Source organism: Aedes albopictus, chromosome 3, assembly GCF_035046485.1.
Source record: "Aedes albopictus strain Foshan chromosome 3, AalbF5, whole genome shotgun sequence".
NCBI classification, from domain to species: domain Eukaryota; kingdom Metazoa; phylum Arthropoda; class Insecta; order Diptera; family Culicidae; genus Aedes; species Aedes albopictus.
This window is the reverse complement of record NC_085138.1, coordinates 448,022,724-448,026,874: the sequence shown is the minus strand read 5'-3', so window position 1 is coordinate 448,026,874 and position 4,151 is coordinate 448,022,724. Positions and strand designations below refer to the sequence as shown.

Below are 4,151 nucleotides of genomic sequence, written 5' to 3'. Positions count from 1 at the left end.
TTCACTGGAGATCTTTCAACTGGTCGCCGAACAAGGAATAAAAAAATGGGACGAAATTCTGTTGGATCCCCGTGGAATCGGCTAGAGTTTAGAAATCCTTGAAAATTCTAGAGGTAGAATCCCAGAAAAAAATGTTCGAGTCTTGGAAAAATGCTGATGGGACTCCGGAAGAATCTTCGGAAGGAATTCAAGAAGGAATACCGAGAAATTGGCGTGAAAGAAGTTAGCTTATAAACAGTTTGCTTTCATATTTTGTTTGCATATAGGAATCTTTCATATCAAAATGATAGTAGAAATATGATTCTTAAACACTTCTTGTAGAATGGTATGAATATTCAAGAAATTGGTTCCATCACTTAGTACGACAAATCACGAGAGGGTGACTAGGTGAAAGAACAAATAACAATATGTCTAGAAAGCACTGCATATTCAAAAGAAGGAATAATCATCTAAATAGGCATTCAACCATTTTTGGTCCTTCTATTTGTATATGGCTACCAAGGAATTGCAAGCTCTTTTTTGAATCATATGGATAGATGAATTCTTTGATAAATAATTAAAATAATTAAAACTCATAGACCCAAGTCCCTGTGAAACATGCTAGAAATAAGTACAACCATATGATACTTACAGTTTCGTTGCCAAACAAAATATCAATATATGGCATCACTTGGTCCAAGTTATCCTTGAAAAACTGTGGAATGAATGGCGCACTCAGGTTCATCATGAACAGCCGGTCCTTGGAGAGAGCATGCTTGGCCACCGTCAAAATGCTCTCCAAGCTAACGGTCAGGAAGAATCCGGAGATGTAGAAATACTCCGCGTTCTGTAGGTACTTTTCGTTTTCCGCATTCTTCAGATGATCCACCGTGAAGCTGTTTGCCGCGGCCAGATTTGCACACAAGCTCCGTTGAGTTCCGGTAATCAACACGGCACACGTCCCAGTAGGCGTTTCCTTGCAGAACTGGTACTGCACGTTCACCCCATCTTGCGTGGCTTTCTCCAGAAGAATATCCGAATACTTGTCCTCTCCGACGCACCCGAAGAAAACGGCCACATTCGGCCGTTGGAGAACCCACTGCGCCACCCGGAACGAATTCTGAACGCTACCGCCGGCGATGTATTCGGCGTTGCACTCTTCTACTAGCTCCTTGTAGCTGCAATTAATAACGATAATTATAGTAGGCTAGATAGTTGACACAGTCGATTCTCCTTATATTGATATCTATGGGGATCAAAGTAGGCTTGCGATTTTCCCTTCCCTTCGGAGAATCGACTGTATTTCCCATTCATCATCGACAATAATTACATTGGCATGTGCTTCTCTTCGGCGAGAATGGCATTGTTTGGCAACATCTCGTACTTGGCAAGGAATTGCTCATCCACAGCTGCCGAGATATCCAGCAGCGGGTTGCCACATCCTAGCAAGAGTCCGTCCCTGAAAATCAACATACGCATAGAAGAAAATGATAAGTGTATATTGATAATCACCAAGGCCACAAGCATCGTTACGCTAATCCTAACTCTACGGAAATCAGAGTGATCTCTTGACCCACACCCGTCCACTTATCAGCTTCCCCACAATCAAGCAGTCCGTGATATTTGCAAGCAGCGACTATCTTTCGGCTCGCAACAATACCTACCCAAGTAGGCCATAGAACAAAAACTGCTGCTCAACAAGATACACACATTCACAGCCAACAAACAGGGTTATGATATAAGTTTCCGATTCGCAATCATATAGGGCAGCCCACCACACTTACCGCAAATTTGTCATTTTTATCCGGATGATCCGCCTGGGAAGCACTAAGGGTCCAGAATCCGTTCTCCGCGCAAAGTGTGCGTACCCCTGGTGATTACTCGTGAGCAACTAAACTTTGTTATCACTGCAGGAAGGACCGTGCCGCGACCGTGAAGAACCACCACACCACTAATCGCACCGCGGGAACAACCAAAACCGAACCCGAAGAGGGAAATCGCCGAAATCGCGAATCAAAAGCACACGAAGATTTTGCAGACTTTGACACATCTCGGACGACGGATCGTCAATCGAAGGACCCCTCGTACCAATTGACGCAGAAAGTTTTCGACCTCCATCTCATTCGTCCTAATTAGCGTGAACCCTTTCAAAACAAAAACAAGATGATTTTTCATCACAAATTTTGCGAATTTTGACGAATAATCACTAATAATTGCAAACCTTCACACCAAAAACACCAAGGATTTAGCCGTACTTACGAATGAGAATGTAAATTTGATTATTTATCACGATCCCGGATTTAGTGAAATAAATTAACTTCGTATTTTGTTTGACAAATCGCCATTTTTGTCGCGTCGAAAATCGAACAAAAACTCATCGTTTGGAAAAAATATCGTTTTCAAGATAGTGTCGAGGGTTACACCTATTTTACCGCACGCAAAGGGCCACACGGAACCAGAAATCAAACCAAATTCCGCATGCGGTGCTTTTATTGCAGGGATGCACAACACTGAAAAATATTTGAACCCAAAGAATAAGTTCTAAAAACTCAAATTTGGCTAATCAGCTTATAGCTTTTACTCAGCATTGGGTTTTTTTCTCCCTCACCCCACACGAATGTTGTCAAAAACGAAGAGAGAAGCACCGACATATCCGTGCGGCTCCGTAGAAGAAGCCAAATTTGGGTTATCTTGACTAAACCCAAATTTGCGTCAAATAAGGCCTCCGCTGGGTGAATATAACTTACCACTGTGTGAAAATTTTTGCAGCGATCAAATGAGATTTACTCTCGGATTTACCTAGTGACCACTATCACTGTTTGACGCAAATTTGAGTAATTCCACGGAGGTGCGGGATTGCGTCAAAAGAACTTAAATTTGGGTTGATTTGTAGTTCCGTGAAGGTTTTAATATAGAAAACAAATCATTATTGAGTGGATTCTGTGCAAAGGTTGCTGATTATCAGGCTGATTATGATGTGGAAGGAAGTTTGCCAATTTTCTGGATTATGTGGGAGAAGAATGCACACACTTAGAAAAAATCACCGACTTCGGTAATTTTTTACCGAAATCTCAACCGTTAAGTTTTTTACCGGAAAAATTCGATGACGTTTACCGAACTTCGTTAAAGATTGACAGATAAACGATAACATTTCGGCAACAACATTTCAAAAGGGCGTAACTGCATTTGGAAGTAATACCTTCTTTCAAAGCTGTAGGTCGTACTGCCTCCCTTACACTCAAACCATCGTGGTTGTCGGAAGGAGGAGAGTTTTTCCCATCTGGTACTTGTTGTGAAAAACATGGAAATCATAACACATGATCCACAGCTTTAAAAGAAGGTGATGATTCCAAAAGCAGTTACGCCCTTTTGAAATGTTGGTGTCGATTTTACCGAAATTTGGTAATTTTTACAGGATTTCGGTAAAAAACCATTACCGAACGCTCAGCAGTTGAGATTTCGGTAGAACTTACCGAACGCGACTAGCTGTGCAGAGATTTGCTCAAGAGGATATTTGCCCAAAGCCGTTCCAGCGGAAATTGATAGATTAATCCCTGTGAAGTTCTATCGGATATTGATCAAGGGGAGGTTTTTCCGGACCTTCCTCCAAGTGGAATTAATTTTACTCTTCTCCCAAAAGAAATTTCTCTGAAAACTCCTCCAAAAGCCGTAATTCAATTCCCGTTTGAATTCCGATGAGGTGAGTCGATAAGGAGAGCGTCCAACATAGCTCTGGTCCTCACAAGTTCCTACCTCATGCTTCCACGGCTCAAGCGATAACAAAGACCGCCAGCTAAGAGTTGTGTGCTTAGCTGGTAGTGCAGCCTGGGCACTGTTGTCATTCTGACTTCAGCTAGATTGAGGAGGTACGACCCGAGCGTCTGTTCACCAAGGAGGTGCGGCTCAAACAGCGTCTGTTCTGCAATCCAGCGGCTTAATAAGAAACGCTGCACCACGCCCAGCTAGATCCAAGGTGGTAGCCCCATCAGCGTGGTCGTCCCAGTGTTGGTTGGGACGTTAAACAGAACTGGCACGATGGCCCTCCGGCGAGACAGGAGTGTTGGCGTAGGCCCAATAAGCCACCCATAAAAATCCCCATTGAGAATAACATAGAAGAAAATACGAGTCGATACAATCGGCAAAGACCCACGCGACGAAATAAGGACTATAGT

The 4,151-nt window shown here is 42.9% G+C and overlaps 1 protein-coding gene across 1 annotated transcript; it reads right to left on the bottom strand.

Moving 5' to 3' along the window:
• Nucleotides 1–631: 631 nt before the first annotated feature.
• On the bottom strand, nt 632–2,327 carry LOC109425815 (uncharacterized; the record flags this gene model as incomplete). Its single annotated transcript, XM_062860937.1, is given in 3 exon segments — nt 632–1,157; nt 1,310–1,438; nt 1,764–2,327. Coding segments are annotated over 3 exon segments (669 nt in total), but the record flags the coding sequence as incomplete, so codon positions are not given.
• Between the last annotated feature and the right edge of the window lie 1,824 nt (nt 2,328–4,151).